The sequence below is a fragment of the Lolium rigidum genome, chromosome 5 (genome assembly GCF_022539505.1).
Source record: "Lolium rigidum isolate FL_2022 chromosome 5, APGP_CSIRO_Lrig_0.1, whole genome shotgun sequence".
NCBI classification, from domain to species: domain Eukaryota; kingdom Viridiplantae; phylum Streptophyta; class Magnoliopsida; order Poales; family Poaceae; genus Lolium; species Lolium rigidum.
This window is the reverse complement of record NC_061512.1, coordinates 119668457-119690435: the sequence shown is the minus strand read 5'-3', so window position 1 is coordinate 119690435 and position 21979 is coordinate 119668457. Positions and strand designations below refer to the sequence as shown.

Sequence of the window (21979 nt, the reverse complement as noted above, 5' to 3'; positions counted from 1 at the left end):
TCATACTATTGTTGTGCAGCCCAAGTATGCTCAACAACGGTACAAGGACATGGCCGGCTCAAAGAACAAGGAATTTCAATTTCAACATTGCTTTTCCATCCTTCAACATCTTCCTAAATGGAAGTTGCGGGACAACGAGCCAAAGTGCAAGAAGGAGGCACTTCTCACCATGGATGATGAAGCGGAGGACATGAGTGGGAGAAACACCGGCAAGCCCGAGGGCAACAAGAAGGCCAAGGAGAGGGTCAAGGTAGAACTTAAAGCAGCTAGCTTCCGGGAGAAGTTGGATCAACTCATGAAGTCCAAGGAGGCATTGACGATGAAGACGTTGGAGACCAAGCTCCTCATCACCGACAAGAAGAGTGAGGTGAAGCTTGCCAAGGTGCAAGCAAGGAGGGAAGATGCCAAGTTGAAGGCCGAGCTTGACATGAAGATGATCAAAGCCAAAGAAGCCAAGGCCATGAAGGAGCTCTTGGCCGAGGAGAGGGAAATCATGATGATGCGCACCGACGGCATGGACGAGGATCAGCTGGCGTGGTGGAACGAGACCAAGGCGGACATCATTGCGAGGAAGAAGGCTGCGCGTCAAGCTCGTGATCAAGGTGAGTCTCCGGCGAGCGGTGGCGCCGGTGGCGATGGATCCCTTGATGGTTGATCACATTTGGGAACTTCCGTGGCTTGAACATTGCCTATGATCGCGTTGTGATGTTAAAACTATGAATTATGCATCATATATTTCGGATGTGCTATGTTTGATGTGAAATTGTTGTGCAAATTGCTGTCTAAAACCCTGTTTTGAGGGGCCGGAAACTCGGACGAGCTAGCAGAACCTGTATCCCCAGCCCGTAAAACAGAATATTCTATTTTACGGGGTGGGGATACGGGTTCTGCTAGCTCGTCCGAGTTTTCGGCCGGTGAAATCCGGATACAGGGCCCTCTACTCGGGTTTTAAGGGGCGAAAAAATATGGGGCCTGTTAGACATGCTCTAAGCAAGAAGGGTCAGTCGTGATCCCACTTCTAACTACGACAAAGAGAAATTTGAGGTCACCAGTATTCTGGAACATTTCTCTCTAAGTTGCAACTCAACAACAAAGACTAGTTACAACCCGGTTGGAACTGGGACAAAGATCAATTTAGGGTTAGTACGAATCTGGGAGCAGTTCTCTCTCAGTTTGCGACGCCACTTGCAATTGGGCAACAAAGGTCACTTTCAACTCCACTTTTTCGCGAAAACGCAAAAAGCTTTGCGTTTCGATTCATTGATAGAAAAGAAGTTTACATTACAAGCCTAAGACAAGGCTGGGACACCCACACACACACACATCCAACACTCAAAACGTGATTACGACAAAAGGCCGCAATCCGTCGAGTGCTCCTCTAAGACGCTACAGTGTTAGCTCCTCCGCCAAACAGAACCCATGCCGATGAAAGTCGCAGTGCTTGTGCATCATCGAAATTACCAAGAACCTGCCAGCCGCAGCCAAGAGGCGTACCACCCGGATCTCGCGAGCCCACCCAGCTCAGCTGGGAGCATTGCTGCTCCAGGGACGCCGTCGCCGCAGCGGCTACCTCCTAGCAACCTCAACGGACGCGCAAGCATGCATTCTTCAGCAGCCCGCCATAGAGCACAGAGGCCAGCCCACCACTGCTCATCCAGAGGCCCGCTCGCGCTGTCCGAGGAAGATCCTCGTCGCGCAAGCCACCGCGATACCCCTCAAGAGGCCGGCGTGCCACCTACATCGCAAGACACCTCCCAAGCGGCCAACACAGAGAACTCCGAGGAAGAACCACTGCCCAAACTCAAGTTCCCAAGACGACACCTCCAAGAAGGGTACGACGTCAAAGACGCCGTCGTCGCCCGATTTGGCATGCCAAATCTGATGTTTTCACCCGAAACCTGAGACCCTGGGCGAGGGAGGAGCCACAACTCCTCGATGACGCCACATAGGAAACGGCACCCTCAGGCGTCGCCGTCACCGGCCCCGAAAGGCAGGGCTTTCGCCCGGAGCATAGTACCTCACCACCGCAAGCAGTGTCCGCCCTTCGCCCAAAGCTCACGCGCTGACCCGTCCAATGGGAGGGCTCGCCGGCAGGGTTGCGCGCATCCACCTCAGGGAGGTATCGCCGGCCACCCAGCACCGCCTACGCGCCGCCAGCGCCGCACGGGCGCCCCGAGCCACCACGCCAAGATGGCGTTAGGCTCAGCTCAACCCGGCCAGAGCAGCAGACCACCGCGCTCGGAGCCGAGGAGGATGGGCGAGGAGCGGGTGGGCGACCGCACCCAGGCGCAGGTGGCCGGAACGGCCGGGGCCCGCCTTCCCCGGATCGGGCCCAGATCTGGGCCGGCCGACCCACGCCGCCACGGCGCCAACTCCGGCCGCCCAGCACCGTCTCCGTCAACCCAGCGCCGTCGCCGCCTTCCCCAGCACCGTCGCCGTCGCTGGGCAGCCATGGAGCTCCTGCCGCCGCCGTCGGGTTTGCCCGCGCCCCTACATGCGTGCGGTTGGTGGAGATGCCCGCCGCCGGCGGCACCGCGCGGGCTTTGCCCGGCGGCTCCCGCCGCCGGCGGCGGAGGAGGGGGCGGGAGAGGTCTGGGCGGAGGAGGGAGTTAGGGTTTCGCCCTGACTCGCCCGCGGGGACGAGCCAGGAGCGTGTTGCTCGGTGTTGGCTGAAGAAAATTTAGACACTTTCAACTCCACTTGCAACTAGGAAAAAGAGAAATTAGAGGTTAGCACGAATCCCGAAGCATTTATCTCTAGATTGCAACTCTACTTATAAGTAGGAAACAAAGATCAGTTGCCGCCCTAATTGCAACTAAGTCAAAGCTAGAGATTCATGGTTAGTACGGATTTAAGAACATAATCTCTCTCCGTAGCAACTTCATATGCAACTGGGTAATAAAGGTCAGTTGGAACTCCACTTGCAACTGGACAAAAATAGAAATTCAGAGTCAATATGGATTCCAAAGTATTTCTCTCTCGGTTGTAACTCCACTTGGTCAATGGCTCGATGATCTGGTGGTAAACTTGTTTGTATTCTCGAAACAGAAGGTCGTGGGTTCAAATCCCGTTCGATATTGTGATATGGTCTAATTTTATCTTGAAGGGCCAGCCCAGAGCTGGCAGACCGTAATAAACAACAACAAAACGTAAAATCAGTAAAAGGCGCACGAATCTCCATGTAAGATCCGACAGCTATCCAGTTCACTGAGCACAAGATTAATTCTCAATTTACTAAAAACTAGCAAATCATATATAAATCAACCAGACAACGAATGGGACTTTTTGCTCCCCTCTCTTCTCTGCCGCTGCCTCAACCCTAGCTGCCTCCAGTTCATCCTCCTTCATAGATTGGTTCCCCTCCTCCGGTCGGCTTCGTCGGCGTCGGGAGGAGTGGGGAACCCGATCTATGCGTTGAGTTTCGAATAAAAGTATTGTTTTCATTAGATTATGTTAGGATTTTGGTAGCCGCCTTCTTGTTGGTTTCCCCTCAATGAAGATGGCATCGTCTGCAATAAGTGATCTTCGGCCTTTCGTTCGGCGACGAGATCTTCTTCCCGGCGTCAATGGTGGTATTTAACAATCACAATTTTCTAGGTATGGATCTTCGGATCTTACTTCGCCAAATCGATTTTAGATCTTTTGTCGTTGTTGTCGCGAGGAGGATTATCCTCGCAGTTTTTGTCCCGGCTGCTACATCCTTGATAATGGTGAGTCGTACTCTCGGCTCTCCATCGACGACGACAAAGACAATCGGTTATTATTCCCAGACATACTCTTGCCGATATTGTATGACTGCTTTAATGGTTGCCTGCGTGCACGCGGCCTTGGCATTGCGGCTCAAAAAATTATGGGAGAACTAATCGTCGGTATCTACAGATCTATGGTTCATTATTTATCTTTGACTGTCTTCAGAAAAGTACAAGATTGTGTTCTGGAAGAAGAAAGAAATTGAAGATCTCAAAGATTTGTTACTATCTTTTAGACTTTATTTTGTAATCGTTGGAGTCAGTTCATGTATATCTACCATGTACTATTTATTGCTATGAATATATGGTATTAATTGTTAAAAAAACAGACAACGAATGGTATCTATCTATTTTTAGAGATTTACCTAAATTTAGATGGAGGGAGTACAGCCTTGCCGGAATTAAGTTTTGATCGATGAGATGCATAACATAATATGGTATGGGGATGACTTTTGGCTAGGGGTGAAAGGCCTGCTTTAGCTCTAAACTCTATTTTCAAATAAACAGAGCAAAAAATATGAAGAAAAGAATTTTCGAAATAATTATTTAAAAATAAACCAGTGTCGTCATAGACACCACCAACCCACCTGGCAACCCTCACAATACGCACAGATCACAAGTAGAAAGACCACCGTCGATGTTGTCATTCAGCTTCATCGTGATCACTCCTGAGCGAACACTTCAAGTTCACTTTCGATGACGACCGACAAAGCCCTTGTCCACAACCAACAGCAGAACCCGTGCCAAAAAGTCTAACCCAACTATACCCATGCCTCAAGAGAGAACACGACTTAACTTAATGTTGTGAAGAAGCTCACTGTTAGCAGCCTAAATTCAAAAAACGTTTGACTTGACTTAACTTACATGTAGTCGATCAGTTACAGCTTCTCTTACCAGCTGTCAATGGCCACTAAAAAGACTTCACTCCAGGATACACCGGATTCTAAAGAATAGTAACTCGTTACATTTCTACATCGCCGACAAACAAAATCAGCACACCAACATCTGCCATTAATGACAAGTACTAGCTGAGTCAGTTGCACACGCAGACCTAAAAACTAGTCATGACATGAATAAATATCCCCGATAATAGCTGCCAACATAACAAGGTGGCGTTGGTCGCCTGCATCTAATGGTTGCCGACACAACTTTCGGCAACACATAGCTTGTTCCACCATTTCATGGGCATTTCCTTTGGATATAGGAAACACCATGCTCTTCATACCTGTATGTAGGATACATGGCCGATATTTTTAGGCGTCCAAGATGAGCAAGGGAAACAAAACCAAAATTATCAAACTTACTCTGCCTTGGAGAACCACATTTGCTGGAACGACCCAAGAGATGCAAGAATGCTTCCTCCAATCCAAACACTGCATTGAATTATCACTGATGTCAATGAACATCTAACAGATGAATCTCGGCACTGGCGCCCACATTGCATGCGTTTCTCTATGTACGGTAAGTTCTACTGGCAAAGGCGATCAACATGGTTTCAGCCAATTTTAAACCAATTTCAAGTCCACGGCAAATTCTTTCGTTTAGCTAATCATGTAATTAAAACAGCAAAAATCAGTTTAACTTTCCAGTCACACATAACACAGCAATCATTCAAACTGCCCTGCTGCAAACCGTATCCACTGAGCATAGGAGGTACAATTTGGTAATCGGATACAAAGACAAGTATAGTAGTCCAACCTGAATCGCCTCTCTATTGAATTTCCACTTGCCAAAACCTTTACACGAGCATTTTGAGGGGACTCCTGCAACCATTGGGTTAAAAATAAGAATAAGACTTGCAGAGATTCAGGGAACATTCTCAACAGCTTTCATCGCTTCATTGTAATCACTATTCACTAACCAGCAAAATCAAGACTAAGGAAACATTATCAACATCCTTTACCATAGAGATTCTTCTTTTTATGAATTATCCTGTTATTACTAGTCACTGACCAAAACAATAATGAGATCCATTTAATTCTTCTATTTGAAGGAAGTTGGCAGAAATAAGGTGGAAAGCATGTGCCTGTCTGAAGCAAATAAGCTACTGAATTGAATCAATACATAGCAAAGCTTTAAAAAAAATACACGCCTAACTCTAACACATGTCATTATATAGAAAATAATAATGTACAAATCCTTTTGATTATAAACCTCCTATCATTTCTATGTGAAAATTCTAAATGTTTTTGCACATGCTAGTGGTTCAAGGTTGAATGCTCATATTCTAAAATGAAATATACATGGAACTGGAAGTGGTAAGAATATAAAATATTGCGACATTTATCCTAACTTGTTCAGTTAATTATTATTTTTACCTCCATTACTTCCTTTTCTAGGCGCTCCTTTAACTGCAGAATTGATGATGAGCCGCCAGAAAGCTATCCAGAATACAAGTTTGCAGACGTTAGAAATGCATTAACGAAACATAATAGGAGAATTAAAGATTATGTCATACAAGTTATTTAACTAAGCTCCTGCATGGGGACATGAAGAGAAAAGTAGCACAATGTAACACTGAAATTAATGTCCTTACCAAAATGCTGCTGAGTAGCTCCTTGCGAATGTCAACATCACACCTATTTACACTGTCAAGGACCTGATGAAAAACAATGGTGGTAGCAACTTCATTAACATGAACTGTCCAAGTTGCACAACAGCATAGTCCCCATAACTTTAACTCACCATTCGTGGAAGTCCACGAATTGAAGTAGAATCTCCAAATCCTTCGACACCAGGAATGGTCTGTTGGTCACAACGTTAGTGTGCGTGAGGGATGGTGCAGATAAGTAAGCTAGGTCCAAAAGAACTTCTCGAATATTAATAGCATGAACTGAAGGAGAAAGCAATGAACTTGTTCTGTTATAGTGTAATCTACAACTATCACCAAGTAACGTACGCGGACAGAGCAAATTAGAGTTATCCCACTCACCTGAGAAAGATATGGATTGAACAAAATGTCAGGAATCTTGAATCTATCTGCACCAACTTCAATAGTTCTGCTCGGATATAGCACAGATAAGTTATAAGCTCTTAAACAGTATAAGCACAAACAACATATCTGCCACAAATTTGCAGTAACAGCAACAGGGAAAGTTGAGACATCAGCATCCCAACATCTTATAGGTGCATTGTCCATCCGAAATCGAAATACCATGTCTAGGCATGAAAATAATCTACTCCTACAATTATTGTAGTAGCTAAATCATGATATGGTCTACCAGGCTGCAAAATTGCAACTCAAGACTCCACTAAAATGTGGCACATGAGCAGATCCCAGTTAACCGTGACTTGTAGATTTCCCCATTCTATTTGTGGACTTACATTTCATCGGATTTTGGGTTGAAACTTCGTGGTTACTGTCAGGATCCCGATGGATCTGACCGGAAGAGGATCATCAGGAACAAGCATTTGAGGGTAATTAGGGATAAAAAGGGATAAATTGCTGAATTAAATCTAAGATAAATTGCAGAAAATAAAGAACAAAATTAACGTTCATATTTCTTGATTCATTGGAACGGGATACATTGCTAGTCTTATAAAGATTAAGGCAGCTACAAGATGACAACATGGGTGAAATACCAATACTACCCTCATAGAACTAGTAGACCACTATTACCCCATATTAGGTACATATCCTATTCCCTGACATTTTTCAGTGGTGCAATATATTGGTTTTATGTCAACTGGTAAACAATGAATTTTTCTATGACCATTTGTAGGGTAAACTTAAGAGGCATGCACAATGGAGTAAGAAGGCAAGATGCACTGGATATACATATACTCCTCCAGAAACATAGGTACTCGCCCATATACTTTGTCTAATTGGTAATAACTCACTGGAAACAAATATGTGTCTACATAGTATTGATAACTTACTGCCCATCTGGAAGCTCATATGAAGTTGTAGGAACATTTGCATATGCCACTTCTGCATAAAAATAAAACAGGGAAAGTTAACAGCAGCCCAAAAGGGGAACATAAAGCAAGATATGCTTAAAGTACAAAGAGATGTGTCAAATCAGTCAAATGAATAAAACGGTGACGGGCATACGACATGCATGAAAGTAGCCAGATATGGTGATGCATATATAAGATTCATTAATGGATCATCTGAGCTGGCATATTCCTTGTACTGTGTGTACAGGTTAGCATGGTAGAAACAGTATTAGCCAAGCTTGCACATTAATATAGCAGAGCTAAGCAATCTTAGAAATAATATATTTTCTAAATGTTATACCATCAAAGGGAGTATCTGGAACTCTGCAAACTGACTCCTTGATGTCGCTAGCAATAGCTCTCTGTGATATAGAGTAAGCATCAGCATTAAAGGCATCTAGACAGTAATCAACAAAGCAAAACAAGATTCACAGATTTGCCGATAAACATACCATGCAGTACAACCTATAACTATCCGTCGTGTTTGGAAAATCCAGATCTACAACCTGAAAAGGCAAACATAGGTTCACAGAATATAGACAACATAGTTTCCCTTATATTTGTGTAGTGTATTTTTTCAGGCTTTCAACTGTATAAGAATGTCAGTAATCGGTTGCATAATGTGCATTAATTTAGAATATAACCATGATTAACACGTCAAACTCAGAACGTTAGGTAAACCACATAAATACGTACTGAAGAATTATAAAAGGGGCAGATATATAGTCAGAGGACCACCAAGTGCTCATGTATCTATGAATATTGATATGAACAAGAAGGCGCTACTTCATGATATTTGAAATGCCAAAATCGTATTCAGATATTCAGGATCTATCTAGAGACCAATGCCATGTGGCAAAACTTAATTGGGTGCCAGAGAAGAATTTGGCAAGGGGAAGGTAGTGAGACCACTTCACAGGCTATCTCACATTTTGTTAGCCATGGATAACCTAGAGACCAGATTGTAGAATTGGATGCTCTAGCCAGTTGAACCGAAAGACCGATTGAGGCAAGGGAAGAGACTAGGCAACTATATTTCAACAGAGATACCAGCCCGCGAGGTCTTTCCCTTATTTTCCACCACTTTTCTTTAATGGTGTGTTGATTTCAAACTAATGGCTCAGCTCACATTCAATGGTACAAGTAGTTTCAAGTTCCAACAAAGGGGCACATCAAATGATATAAAGAGTTATCTCTTTGTCTGAAGGTGTCACAAGCAGACAAGAAACAAATTAATATCAAACATAATGTTACAGAAACTATACCTTGTAATCGCCAGGGCTCACTTCCTTCTTCTTAAATGAATATCGGGGCCTAATCTGAGAAGTGAACAAATGGGATATGAAAATACAGCAAGGACTAGTATGCTATGTCAAGAAAGAGGGATATGCTTACAACAACGCCCTTGCTCTCCAAGCTTTTCATCATACAGTCAGTTAAAAATTCACCACCAATTGGAGAAGTTGCAACAGACTGCCACAAGAAAATAAGTTAGTGAATGATAGAAGAAAAGACTTCAGAAGAGGCAAGGCAAATGTGGTGTCAGCATATGCCAGGGACCATATAATATAACTTGACATCTTAATTTATCAAGTGTTGAAGCAGAGGACTAAACACATTTTCAAGTGAAATGTAAAAAGTAAAATGGGCAATCACTATTAGATACAGGCAAGTAAACCTCGCCTTGAATCGGTATATTAATAGCATAACATACCTTTTGCAAAACATAACCATCATGCACAGCAGAAATCACAGTAGACCCTCCACCACTGTACCAAACATGATCAAACTGTCATATTCCAGCAATTTCTCTCACAACATAAGACCCAAAGAGGTGAAATTAAGATAAAATAAATCGTCAGTAGACGTTTGACACCAGTTTGTTAAAGTCTAATAGCATAGCTTATAAAATGCTTAAGGAATTGAGATGGTCACCTAAGCACAAAACCAGCAACTAGAACCCAAAAAAAGAGGTGGCGGTGTAACATTATGATCTCAAATTTGACAAGTCTTAACTTCACTAAATGACCTTTGGTTTTCACAAGTTCAGATACAAGCTGTTCACATCAAGCAAGAAAACAGGAAATTTAAGCATTAACAGTTAGAACCAACTTCTTCATGAGTATATTTCCTTGCCGCAGATGGATTGTTACACAATATATGTGTGCTATGTGCAACTTATTGGTGAAAAACAATATACTTCAGACATAAAGTAGGAGATTAAGAACCAAGCAGACACCACAACAAGGTGCACTTGTTCATAAACTGCTCAGGCTAACATGGAAAAAAGAGACCTTCATTTATCTATATGGAAAACAGCAGGTTGTGCAGTTAAGACGTAATCAAGAAAATTCTGACCTGTCAACCACCAGAGATGTAGCACGTCCAGATGCAAAAGATGTGAGAACCTGACAGCCGAATCAACAATTAAAAATAATAGAACTTATTGCATCAAAGATACTTCTGCGAGAGACATACTGCATTTTTTGCTAGGAACAGCGCTGGCACTTTATACTTCTCAAACATAAGTTCTGCTGCTCTATGAAATATGGAAAATAAGAGTCAGGCTTGAAGGAAAGTTTTTCTATAGAACCATGGGTCAGTGATATACATATTTTAAACACAAAACATATGCACATACTTCTCTCTTTGCTGTCCACTGTTTGTAGATGGTTCAGCTATCAGCATAGGATGCTCTTCGGGATTGATCAATAGCCGACGTCTGAAATATAGAACGAGCCAGTGTGGTAGTACAGTGGAAGAAAGCAATAGTAACTCCAATATACGTATCATAACGAGGAAATCCTTGTACTTAATCAGCATTATCTTTTACAGAAGTCACAGCATCCCAACGAGTTAAATAAAACAAGAGGGAAACAATGAATCATGCCTCATGCACACACAAACTAAGAGAAAATCATAATCAGTATACTTAGCAAATTATGTCAAATAAACACAGAATGCTACTTTCTTAAGCTTAAAGTAGCAACTTTATCCTAGTTCAAATAATGGCATTGCTGATTACTGATGAACCATGTTAAAGAGGAGAAATTGCTCAGAGCAGCATCAAGTAGATAAGTAAAATTACCTAAAAGCATGATTCCATATGTTGTCAACAACATCCCAATCAGTAACTATTCCATCTTTCATTGGCGGGATCAGCTGTTCAGTGGGGATGGGAGAGAATAATAAGAAATAGTTAGCAAAATTATGAGCAAAAATTACCCTAGAATGTGCAGTTACTAACCTCCATATGATCCCTCCTGAACTCTAATTCTTGACCGACAAAATATTTGCGCTTTGTCTTGGCTTTGTCCACATCCATAGGCTTGGATCCATTCTTAGGATCTGGTGTAGAGTCAGACTCCTTTTCTGGCTTAGCTTCATCGGTATCTTCAGTTTGTTCAATTGAACCAACAAGCTTAACATATCAAAACCAGATAGTGAGTGCAATAAGTTGTACTGGCCAGAAGTCCCGAATTAGGTAGCTCACATGCTCTTGAACAAACAAAACAAGACAATTTCCAAGAACAGTTCAGGCAAAGGAGAAGAAACAGTGCTAAACCAAACAATAGCATTAAGTGGTCAAATTCAAACCATTTTCTTAGTGCTAATCACCCAGTACTTCTTGTTTTCTCTGATTGTTTTTACATGAGTGGTTCGCTTACTTCATCAGAGACATAGTGAAACTAGCAATTGACTGCCATGCTGCAAAAAATGGGCCCAATAATCCTACTAAGTAAAGAGGAAAAATCTTCACACAAGGAAAATAAAACATTCACTGTACAGTCTAAGGGAGGCAAAAAAAAGAAAAAAAAAACTTAACAACTTGTAGAAAAACTGAATTCCCACAACTGAAAGACGACATATTCAGCACTTGAAATTCAGTTTCTGCTTCAACTCACAGTACATGTACGATATGCTCACACTAGCTAACACTAACAACTAGTGGAAAATCTGGGTCATTGGACAGGCCAGAATCATGAGCTAACTTTGTCGTCAATAGATCAGAAAAATTGCACCCGCTGCACTGAAGCCAACAGGTAAGTGCGGGTCTCTTACCGCGGTCTACTCAATGCCTGAATTCAACTTAGTACTAAAGTGGCTATGTCTATGTGGCTACAAAATTTATTTATGACTTGGCCCGACACAGCATTAACTGATACAACTAGCACACCATGTTGGAACCAGAATCTGAAGCCATCGAGCTAAAATAGCTGGAAATGACTACACCTAGTTCATCCATCACCGGCATAAATCTAGCTCAAGATACCAATTCCACTCCCAATTGAACGAGCTAATTCGTCCATCACCACTCCTAGTTCAACGAACTAAAAACAGCCTGCCACAGAGGGACTCTCGGGCAAACTCGGAAGAAATACCCAGCATAATAATCCGAACAGTTTGAGAAGGAGCATATTTTCTCTCACCGACGTGAAGACGGATTTGGGGGTGTCGTCGCCGGCGTAGCCCGCCTTACAGCTGTACGACCCCACGTCGATGACGATGGCCGAGACCTCGTCTGCGGGGGAGAGGGAGCGAGACTGAGCGCGAGATCTCCAGCAAGGGTTTAGGGTTTAGCTGCGCAGGGGCAGGGGCGGGGGCGAGAGGTCTTACCGCCGCCGTACATGGTCATCCTGAGAGTGAGGGCTCGGCCAGCGGTGGGGCAGGCACGGGAGCGGCGCGCGGCGGCGGACCTGGATTGGGCGCCGGGATTGCGGCGTCTGCGGCGAGGCGTCGGAAGGTCTAGACTCGAGAGTGAGATTTGTTTTTTTCTTTTTTTTCTGAAGGGATACTCGAGATTAGATGAGATGGGCTCGGGAGTCGGCCCAGGAAGCAACCAGCAGCAACAGCCTGTTGGCAGGACGAGGCCCGGGGCGGAGTTTTTGTTTTTGTTTTTGCACCTAAGGCCATTTGTTGGGTTTTTTTATTTCACAGAATCACAAAGTATAGCTTCTTCTTTCAGGGAATTTTCTGTTGTTGTCGACGAGGTGTACATTAAAGGGATCCACTTTCACCGCTCGTCTTCGTGAGTGTGTCGGGACTGCTGCAAGCCATGTGAATCAACTATTCCATTCAAGATATATATACTTTAGTGGGCTTAGTGGAGCGTCGTCTAAATGCTAGTGCTAGGTTTTGGGGCTATGGTGTCCATTTGGAATTTGTGATATTCGTTTGCCCACTTTACTTATGTGCTCCCTCAAATTCAAAAAAACAAAATATGATCAATATCTGCAATCGATCTCAATGCATTGTGTTTGGGCGATAGAGGACGATTCAGCTTCGGTTAATGCTTTGGTTGAATGGTCTATCATCTATGGTTTCCAAACCGACAAATCTCGGTGGGCTTGGAGTCCTAAACCTAGAGCTGCAAAACAAAGCACTACTTCTGAAACAACTTCATAAATTTAACTCATGAACCAATGTTCCTTGGGTAAATCTTGTATGGTCTCTTTATGGTAATAGAGTTCCCCATGCCCAATTTAGAAGAGACTCGTTTTGGTGGCGTATTTTTTTTAGTTTGGTGGGAGACTATCATAGTATCTCTACATGTCATGTTACAAGTGGCACCTCAGTGCTCTTATGGAAAGACTTTTGGTCAAACGGAGAGTTGCTATGTCATATCCAAGTTTATATTAATATGTGATTCACAAGGATATGTCCGTGGAAGGCCTTGCTAGCGTGGATGATTTAAGTAGATGTTTTGCCCTCCCTCTTTTGGTTGAAGCTTTTCAGGAATTTCAAGGTGTCTCAATTGCTGCTCGAGACTTGCATTGGGGCTACAATGTTTCACCATTGAACATTTGCTTGGGGAGATAAGTATACCCCTACCAGATTCTACAAATTTATGTTTGAACAAATGCCAAAGGATGTGGCGCTCAACTTCATTTCGAAGTCCAGATCCCTCATGAAGTTGAAAGTTTTTTTTGTGCCTCTTGATGGTTGATCGGTTGAATACCAAAGAGATCAAGCTTCGTAAGCATTGGAATTTGGATATTGGGCCGGGTTGTGTGGTTTGTGTAGGTGCTTACCTTGAGACATGTGTCCATCTCTTTCTTGAGTGTGACTTTGCAACTCGATGTTGGGAATTCCTTCAAATCGAATGGAATATTTCCAGTTATTTTGTTGGATAGATTTGTTGCAGCCTAGGCCCAATTCAATGGACCATGCTTCGTGGAGGTTTTTGCATGTGCTACCTGATGTGGAATGACTATATTCTTAAATCCTTGCCGGTCTCTTTTAACATATGGAAGGTGGGCTTCCAAGATGACCTTTTGCTTCACCAATACAAAGTAAAATCAGCATCTGTTCAACCCCTTATTGAATGAATGTTATCTATCTTTGTTTAATTATTATATCATGCTACTCTTAAGATAGTTCTACCCCCTGATGTATTCTAGGTCACTCTGGTGATCTATGTAATTTGTCTCTAATATATGAAAAAAGTACACCCTAGGGGTTTTCCCTACGATAAAGGTCTCAAAAGAAATCCCGGTGTTTCACCCGGTGTTTCATGTGTGTCAATTAAAAAAGCACTTACAAAATAATGTTGTTCCACAACCCGGCTTTTCCCTCATGAGTCTGTGTGGCAAGATACACATCGGTCCATTTCAGTTTCTGGAAACACTATCCTTTTCTAGGAATGGGGTTCTTGTCATACAATGGTTCATTGAATGGGAGAATCTAGCACATGTTGATGCATCGTGGGAAGACGCCAACTTCATTAAGAATGTATTTCCAACCTGTGAAAACTTGGTTCACTCAGAACAACAACATTGCAACTTGAGGGCAGGTGTGTTGTCCAGGAAGGGGAAATGTTGAAACCAAGATTCAGACAACATTATCGAAATATTCAGTTAACACTTCAATTCTCTAGCTCATACCGTCTGGGTGTTGTTATGAAGATCTAATGGATGAGGCGCACGAAGGGATATCCACTGTGTTGTGATTCAATCCAATGATTATCATTTTCTTTTCTATTTGTTTTCTCCTAAAAGTTACCGTTTATCTCGTAAGGGCCGAGCTCGATATCTCACAGATGTAAGCGACCATATATGCCAGTTGGCTATGGAAGGAGAGCATCAATGAAAAACACAAGAATCACTTTACCCTTTATTGTCGTTCTAGGGTTAGCTGCAATAGGAAACCGTTAATTTGTTGCGGAGTTAGCGGGATCTGACATGACGTTGGGTAGGGTGCGGAAGAACGCGAAACAGTCAGAGCAGCGAGGGGAGAAGTGAATACGGGAGGTGGAGGGGCCTCGAAATGCAGTTGTTGGTATAGGAAATCGGCTTTGGATTCGTAAATTTTCCAATCAACATAGAAAATATCGCAATTTTCGCGAAAATAAATTAGCAATCTTACTTTTTTGCACGGGGAACACATATAGAAATGCTATGGGAGAACCTTTTTTTAGCTATGATTGTGTTAAAACAGTTTTTTTTAGCAATTTGAGGTAAATATAGTGCGATGTGTTCGTTTATCGACCCCTCAATCCCTCACCCCTTGTCAGAAGAAAGTAAATCCGGCTTCTCGTCTCTGCTTACCAAACCGACATGGATACCGCTTCAACACCAAATAGAATTTGAGCTCGCATATTGGTGTCTCTGACTGCATCCATTCACCTAGAAAATGTCAACTGCCGCACGATCCCTGGCTAAGAGCATCTCTAACAGAACCCGTAAACCCCGTCGGAACCGAACTTTTCCGGCGGATTTACGGGTTCGGGCCGAATGTGTCGCAGATCAGCGACCGAAAAGATGGGTCGGCCCGTAAAATAAGTTCAGGGGCCCGAATCGGTCCCCGAACGGCCCCTATTAAAAGGGTTCGCGGAGGGGAGTTCGGGTCGCAAACCCTACTTCCCTCCGCCGTTCCTCTCCCTCCGCCGCCGCCTCTGACCATTTCCGGCGAGCAATCCAGCTCGCCCCAGCCACCGATCGAAAGCCCGCCGCCACGCGATGTCGTCCCGTCGAGGCTCCCAAGGCCGTGGCGCCGGATTGGGCGGCGGCGACTCGCCGCCACGCCCGCCCGTCTTCCGCACCGACGCGGAGCGCGCGGAAGTGGAACCGGTCGGAGGGCGCGCGCAAGCGCAGCGCCCGCCGGTGGACGAACTGGGGGCTCACGCCCCCAGGGAAGCTCGCCAGGTACGGCAACGCCGGCGAGGGCTCGTCGTCCGGCCGATCCAAGCCGCGCACCGCGGCTCCCCGTCGCGGACGAGCAGCGACGACGACGACCTCGTCCCCGCGCGGTCGCCCACCTTCTCCGCCGGGGACTATGTCCACGGCAGCGACGAGGAGGACGCCGTCCTCGCGCAGACCAAGGCCATCAGCGAGGCCGAGGCTCGCGCGCGCTTCCGCCGGGAGGAGGCGGAAGCCGTCCGCCTCGTCCGTGAATACGAGGCGGCCCGCTGGGAGGCCCGCGTCTGCCGCGTCAAGCTCGAAATAGTCGAGCTTGACGCCGACGACGCGTGAAGCTCATCGACGACAGCGTCGGCACCCTCTGCCGCCGAACCGCTCCGCCACCACCGGCATCGTCGCGCGCGTAGGTCAATATAGTGGCCGCATTTTGCTTTAGCTAACTAGCGCCCGCCGGTGTACCAGTAACGTAGCTTTAATTTTATGAACAATGCATGTTTCGATGCTCAATCGGGGCATCAATTTGATGTCGAATATGATCATCGCAAAATTTAGCCGCGCCATTTCAAATTCCGCTTTTCAGTTCCACTTTTTCGGTTTCTAATCTGCGCCACTGCCAAATTCGAACAAACTATCGTTTTCGGAAGACTGAAAACAACTTTTTCGGTTTGCACTTTTTCGGATTCTGTTAGAGATGCTCTAAGTACACTCGAGCAATATCTTTGTGTGTGCGATGGGGGCCCGTTCTATGCTAGTAGTGCTTACAGGCGACTCCGACACGGGCACCGCCCACCGAGTCGAGTCGAATTCGAACTCCCAATGCTCGATACCGACTTCCCTACATCCCCACGAACATGCTCGATATCGACGATATGCTTATTTCATCTTCACAAATCTCCATCTCGACTGGCCATATCGTCTGAGCAACGAGTGCGCGCACGTCGCAGATGATGATGGAGGCGGCGCACGCGACCACGACCACGACGGCAACGGCGGGCTGTCCAAGAGCGGAACCGCACTCGTACTTCGGCCGGATACTGCCGGAGGAGCGCGCGGAAGCGCCTGCGCGCTTTTCTGTCCACGCCTTTCTCGGATTTCTTCGGCGGAGGAGGCCCGCGGGTCCTCGTCGGGTGCCGTTCAGGTGGGAGTTCACTCCGCCCGTCGACGCTGCTGCGGCGGCGGCGGCGGCGCCGTACAGGAACGGCGGCTTCGGCGCTGTCCCGGCGTCGGGCAGGGCCATTGACGCGCTGCCGGAGACTACGGCCGGCGAGGCGAGGGAGAAGGAGTGCTCGGTGTGCATGGAGGTGTTCGGGGAGGAGGGGGAGAGGCTGAGGAGGATGCCGTGCTTGCACGCGTTCCACGGAGGCTGCATCTCCGACTGGCTCCGCGTGAGCCGTCTCTGCCCGCTCTGCCGCTACGCGCTGCCCAGCCAAAAAGAGGATGAACGTATGCTGCGCTAGCTACCAGTAGATTGGCACAGCGCCACAGCCTACTATGCCAGGATCAGGACATGATTATAGACAAACCTACTTCCTAAAAGTGGCCGATAATTTGTAGATGGAGAGCTCGTTGCCCTAGAGCCGGCGTTGTAACCTTTAATCTTTTCGTCTTGTCACACGTACATGTTTTTTTTATGGGTTAGACTTGAACAATTATATTCTGTTTATTAGTGCAAGTTAAATATGCAAGGACGATTCCAATTTAAAGTTGTATGATTTCAATTTGTTGACATTTTTCTGAGTGAAACATAAAGACGGCTGAGATTAAATAATACATGTTCAGGTTTACGGGTAGGATGGATGAGATTAAACAATACCGCGATACACCTTTGGGTATTTACACTGTTTTAAGACTTGGGGTCTATAGAAACACAATCCAATTTAATTTATCATCGTAAAATTTGGTTATGCTCCTTTATCTTTATCTTCTTATTCATAGCTCTTCAATCCCAGTGAAGCCGACACGACCTGCTTCATCTGTCTCTGTCGCCGACATGGTTCGGGTTTGTTGTGGATAGGATGGGTCCGGTTTCCGTCGCTTAAGGGATTATAAGAAAGGTCTATTTTTTCAACTTTGAAAACAAAATATGCTGAATTGGAATCTCATACTAAGAATTCTTGTGGTTCTAGAGAATCCAGCTCCAGGAAAACCTCGAATGGATCATGAAGAAATTTGTACATGCACAACAAGTTCTTAAATCAAGGCATATGGATCCTATTATACTGTGAAGCTTGTGGGGAGCGGGAGGCAACAAATTACAGCTATACGTGGGCAACCTTATTTTGGGATGAACTGAGAAATGCGACTGGTTTTGAAGTGTTGATGCTACATCAAGAGTCCTAGGTGTCATGCATTATTGATGGGCGCCATACGCTCGGATGAGCAGATTAGTATGACTATTTGAGCTACGCGGAAAGAAAGTAATGCGCGGAAGAATGGATATATAACCGGGACGGACTGTGACTCGCTCAATCCGCTCGGTTTTGCAGACCTCCCTCGATCTAGCCCAAACTAGTCGAGAAAGGAAGAAAACGTTTCAAAAAAAGAAGCTACGTTGGAAAACTCTCGAGTCAGGTACTATTAAAATCAACATAGATGTAAGCTTCTCTAATGATACCATGTCTAGAGGGCATAGCCTGGTCATTAGTGTTATATTGTGATCCAAATTCAATCAGAAGACTAACGACGGAGCGATGCGAGACCCGTCTCATGCGATATGGATCATCATCACCACCTATATATACCTCTTGTAAGCCGTCGGCTAGGGTTTCATGACTTAATAAGATAATCCACGGTGTTTATAAACACTCCCCGATATAGTGCAGTTTTGCTGGCTTGCGTCAGTGGTTTCTCTTTTTGTTAGAGAAAGTTTTTCACGTTAAAATCTTGTGTCCATCGTGTGTTTTTTCGTTCTTCATTATTTGCTTATCACGCTTATAACAGTTCGTGAATTAGGTCTATTTGCCAAGAATTAAGGAGATCAATAGGGATTTGACTAGCATTAACATTATTTCCGTTGGGCGTGAAGCAAACATGGTTGTTCATCTATGCGCTAAACAAGCTAGTATTGATAGAAGCAGATTCCTGCGGATTAACTATAACCTGTGTTTTCTCGTTGATACTCTTCAGAGTGATTGTAATCATGTCAGCTAATCAATAAAACTCTATGAATTCGCAAAATAAGAAAGGCCACCAACATGGTTAAGGTATTTTATGCTTTATCCCCAAACTCTAAACAAACCAAAATATTTTTCTCATCTTATTAATTGTGAAGAAAATAATTTGCCCAATTAATAATTAAAAAGAAGGGAAAAATCATTATAAATGCACCAATGTTGTCATAGAACATGACCACATTGGGAACCACCAGCCCAACCCTCACGATGCACACACATCGACAAGGAGAAGGAACACTATCGATGTTGTCATTGTCATCTAACCTCCTTCAGCCAACAATGCCAATTTCACTTTCGATGGCCATATACAAAGCCCTGGCTGCTAGAACCCATGTTGGCCCATGCCAAATAGTCGACCCAACATGTTGATGAAGAGGAAGCTCCAACTTCATGACGAGCTTCAAACAAGAAAGTTGCACAGGAACCCCGAAAACACGCTAGATTGTCGGTGACGAAGCACATGTCGCAACTCAGCTCTCCTCACCACTTTCATTTTTGCCTCACAATGCCCGAACCACTGGCCAAATCAATCCAAAAAACAATGCCACCAAGAGGGAGCATGCATGACACCATGTGGCAGCATTATGTGATCTGAATAGACCCAAATCTAGGGTTGCCCATGAAGCCTACTAGGAAGGGAGAAGAAAATTACAACCACGACACCTTCAACAAGGTTATAAAAAACAAATACGTACACCTCCATCGTCAAATTTGACCATAGCTGATGTTCGGCTTTAGCCAACAGTCCCGCCTTTGAAGACCCTGACTGACTTGGTCACCGAGCCAACAACAGCAGTTTACCGTCTAGCCACAGGGAGCGTGGACTTGGCCCATTAGCACATGGCCCCACATAGGCCATGTCACACAACCCTTAAGGAAGATAGCCTCACGAAATAGCAAGCAGTGGTTGAGGAACTCCCACAGCTCGAGCTAGTGGCCGCATGGATTCCTCGGCGAGCAGCGGGGCATCCCGCGTCTTACATGGCAGCCGGTCTCGAGCTCTCTTTCTGTAGGGATTCGTAGCATAGAAAACAAAAAATTTCCTACCGCGAGAACGCAATCCAAGCCAAGATGCAATCTAGAAGATGGGAGCAACGAGGGGATGAACGAGACTAATCCTTGAAGATTTCCAAAGCCTACAAGAGGAGGCTCTCGTTGCTGCGGTAGACGATCACTTGCCGCTTTCAAAAGCGCGTAGAAGATCTTGACGGTGCCACAATCGGGCAGCACCTCCGTACTCGGTCACACGTTCGGTGTTGATGAAGACGACGTCCTTCTCCCCGTTCCAGCGGGAAGCGGAAGTAGTAGATCCTCCTTGGAATCCCGGCAGCACGACGGCGTGGTGGCGGTGGTGGTGGAGAACTCCGGCAGAGCTTCGCCTAAGCGTATGCGGGAGTTGTATGTGGAGGAGAGGTAGCTAGGGTTTGGGAGAGGGGCTTGGGCGCCGGCCCTCAAGGGGTGCGGCCAGGTGGTGGCAAGAGTGGCCGGCCAGCCCCTCCCCTCCTCTCTTTATATAGGTGGAAAACCCCAAAGATTAGGTCAAAGGTCTCCGAATAAGACCCCAACATAAAACCTTCCATATGACCAAACCTAGGGGGAGTGGGACTCCCCCCTTTCCTTTGGTGGGGTGGCCGGCCACCACGGGGAGGAGTCCACCTGGGACTCCTCCTCCCTTAGGCTGGCCGGCCAAGGTGGGTGGAGTCCCTCTGGGACTCCACCTTCCATGCTGATTTCTTCCGGACTCTTCTAGAACCTTCCGAGAAAAATACCGGATCATTTTCAAACATAGAAAATGACTTCCTATATATGAATCTTATTCTCCGGACCATTCCGGACCTCCTCGTGATGTCCTGGATCCCATCCGAGACTCCGAACAAAACTTCGAACTCCATTCCATATTTTCATATCTACTTAAACGACATCAAACCTTAAGTGTGTCACCCTACGGTTCGCGAACTATGTAGACATGGTTGAGACTTCTCTCCGACCAATAACCAATAGCGGGATCTGGAGATCCATAATGGCTCCCACATATTCAACGATGACTTTAGTGATCGATCGAACCATTTACATACGATACCGATTCCCTTTGTCACGCGATATTTTACTTGTCCGAGGTTTGATCATCGGTATCTCTATACCTCGTTCAACCTCGTCTCATGACAAGTACTCTTTACTCGTACCGTGGTATGTGGTCTCTTATGAACCATTCATATGCTTGCAAGCTATTAGACGACATTCCACCGAGAGGGCCCAGAGTATATCTATCCGTCATCGGGATGGACAAATCCCACTGTTGATCCATATGCCTCAACTCATACTTTCCGGATACTTAATCCCACCTTTATAACCACCCATTTACGCAGTGGCGTTTGATGTAATCAAAGTACCTTTCCGGTATAAGTGATTTACATGATCTCATGGTCGAAAGGACTAGGTAACTATGTATCGAAAGCTTATAGCAAATAACTTAATGACGTGATCTTATGCTACGCTTAATTGGGTGTGTCCATTACATCATTCATATAATGACATAACCTTGTTATTAATAACATCCAATGTTCATGATCACGAAACCATGATCATCTATTAATCAACAAGCTAGTTATACAAGAGGCTTACTAGGGACTCCTTGTTGTTCACATAACACACATATATCAATGTTTCGGTTAATACAATTATAGCATGGTATGTAAACATTATCATAAACACAAAGATATATTATAATAACCATTTTATTATTGCCTCTTGGGCATATCTCCAACAGTCTCCCACTTGCACTAGAGTCAATAATCTAGTTTACATATGTAAAGATATAACACCTTGGCCTTCCGGTGCTTTATCATGTTTTGCTCACGGGAGAAATTTTAGTCAATGGATCTGATATGCTCAGAAACGTATGTATTTTGCAATTCATTTGCGTCTCAACGCATCACTCATTTTCCAAATGAGTCGGCATTAAATATGTTTGGTCTTCTGG

General features: G+C 45.0%; 2 protein-coding genes across 3 annotated transcripts; one reads left to right on the top strand and one right to left on the bottom strand.

Annotated features, from left to right (window-relative positions):
• Window positions 1–4569: 4569 nt before the first annotated feature.
• Window positions 4570–11212, bottom strand: LOC124655069 (actin-related protein 4-like). 2 transcript variants are annotated; one of them, XM_047194036.1, is made up of 18 exons: window positions 10936–11210; window positions 10777–10850; window positions 10330–10410; window positions 10167–10227; window positions 10047–10096; window positions 9403–9457; window positions 9084–9161; window positions 8954–9007; window positions 8141–8194; window positions 7990–8050; window positions 7629–7680; window positions 6682–6748; window positions 6435–6494; window positions 6286–6348; window positions 6068–6130; window positions 5448–5512; window positions 5054–5122; window positions 4570–4974 (listed from the first exon to the last, which is right to left on the bottom strand). In XM_047194036.1, the coding sequence occupies exons 1-18, from the start codon at window positions 11011–11013 to the stop codon at window positions 4929–4931; spliced, it is 1131 nt and encodes a 376-aa protein (XP_047049992.1). In that variant the 5' UTR covers window positions 11014–11210; the 3' UTR covers window positions 4570–4928. The 2 variants fall into 2 exon arrangements, with proteins under 2 accessions (XP_047049992.1, XP_047049993.1); XM_047194037.1 differs by lacking the exon at window positions 4570–4974 and having other exon boundaries at window positions 5050–5122; window positions 10936–11212.
• A 5558-nt stretch (window positions 11213–16770) lies between these two features.
• Window positions 16771–17283, top strand: LOC124656320 (probable E3 ubiquitin-protein ligase ATL45). Its single transcript, XM_047195087.1, has one exon. It carries the CDS (start codon window positions 16771–16773, stop codon window positions 17281–17283), a length of 513 nt encoding a protein of 170 aa, XP_047051043.1.
• Window positions 17284–21979: the final 4696 nt, after the last annotated feature.

Excerpts from the sequence above, each read along its gene's own strand:
- LOC124656320 (XM_047195087.1), top strand. The coding sequence starts at position 16,771 with ATGATGATGGAGGCGGCGCACGCGACCACGACCACGACGGCAACGGCG.
- LOC124655069 (XM_047194036.1), bottom strand. The coding sequence starts at position 11,013 with ATGGATGTGGACAAAGCCAAGACAAAGCGCAAATATTTTGTCGGTCAA. Across the intron at positions 9,008-9,083 it reads TGGAGAGCAAGGGCGTTGTT|ATTAGGCCCCGATATTCATT; the intron begins GTAAGCATATCC and ends TTCACTTCTCAG. Across the intron at positions 6,749-7,628 it reads TATGAGCTTCCAGATGGGCA|AACTATTGAAGTTGGTGCAG; the intron begins GTAAGTTATCAA and ends ATATCCGAGCAG.